The 1,052-nt window shown below is 29.5% G+C and overlaps 1 protein-coding gene across 1 annotated transcript; it reads right to left on the bottom strand.

Moving 5' to 3' along the window:
* Positions 1-105: 105 nt before the first annotated feature.
* Chro.20226 (mitotic control protein dis3) lies at positions 106-897 on the bottom strand. Its single annotated transcript, XM_659817.1, has 1 exon — positions 106-897. One exon carries the CDS (start codon positions 895-897, stop codon positions 106-108), a length of 792 nt encoding a protein of 263 aa, XP_664909.1.
* Between the last annotated feature and the right edge of the window lie 155 nt (positions 898-1,052).

Consider the following 1,052-nt stretch of genomic DNA (forward strand, 5'->3'; position numbering starts at 1 on the left):
TTTAAATNTAAACCCATTGTTCCGATATGCGNCCACCCTCATTATTAATCCCTCACTAAGGGCAACAAAAGCTGGAGCTCCACCGCGGTGGCGGCCGCTCTAGAACTAGTGGATCCCCCGGGCTGCAGGAATTCGATGACTATTATCATTCACCAACGATGTTTTGAAAGGAAGTTTATCACCAGAATTTACATATTCGTTTGAGACAAAATTAATATATTCATATGGATTTACAATAAAACATTTTGAGTCAAATGGTAAATTAGAAGTAAATTTTTTGATCCATTCTTCATTTTCTGTCAAAATATAGAAACGAATATTTGCATTGGATTTTGATAAATGATTAATAAACCAGATAGCTACTTTTATAATTGAATTTCCAGCACAATCTTCAAAATTAAATCTACTAATTGAGTGATTTAAACATGTTTCAGTGAATTGCGTGTCTGGAAATCGAATATACTGATTAACATTATAATCAAACAAGTTATTTTCATTCGTCAGTTCAATTTCTTTAAATATTGGTAATTCATTTTGGCTTCTAAGTTTATTTCTTAATTTATTAATAACGGTTCTATCTGTCTCACTCAAATAGTCGAGTATTGAATATGGAATCACCACGTGATTTAAAGATTCATCTTCTAAAATGAAGTCGCTGTATTTATTAAATATATCAAAGTTAGGAAAAATAATATTCCGAACTTTTTGGTTTGAAATACCCGAATATTTCCCGTAACACAAAGTACAAAAATTAAGTCCACATAGTATCTCGTTTCTAACATAAATTTCATTTGAAACTTTTCTAATCTTCCCTCTTCTAGTTTTCTTGATATAGGATTTATTGTAACTTTTTAAGGTACTTGAGCAAACAAGATTACTTTCTACTTTAAAACTCATATTTGATCGGAATATTAACTAAAAGTTATAGTTAAACATTTATAGTTTTTTCAATTAATATAGTTATTGGTCAATTTTTAGAAAGAGGAAAAGAACGATATTATTTGTGCAACTTCAACGCGCCATGGTATTATTTGCTTTTCATTTTATTTATA

Source organism: Cryptosporidium hominis (genome assembly GCF_000006425.1).
Source record: "Cryptosporidium hominis TU502 chromosome 2 CHRO012057, whole genome shotgun sequence".
Lineage (NCBI taxonomy): Eukaryota > Apicomplexa > Conoidasida > Eucoccidiorida > Cryptosporidiidae > Cryptosporidium > Cryptosporidium hominis.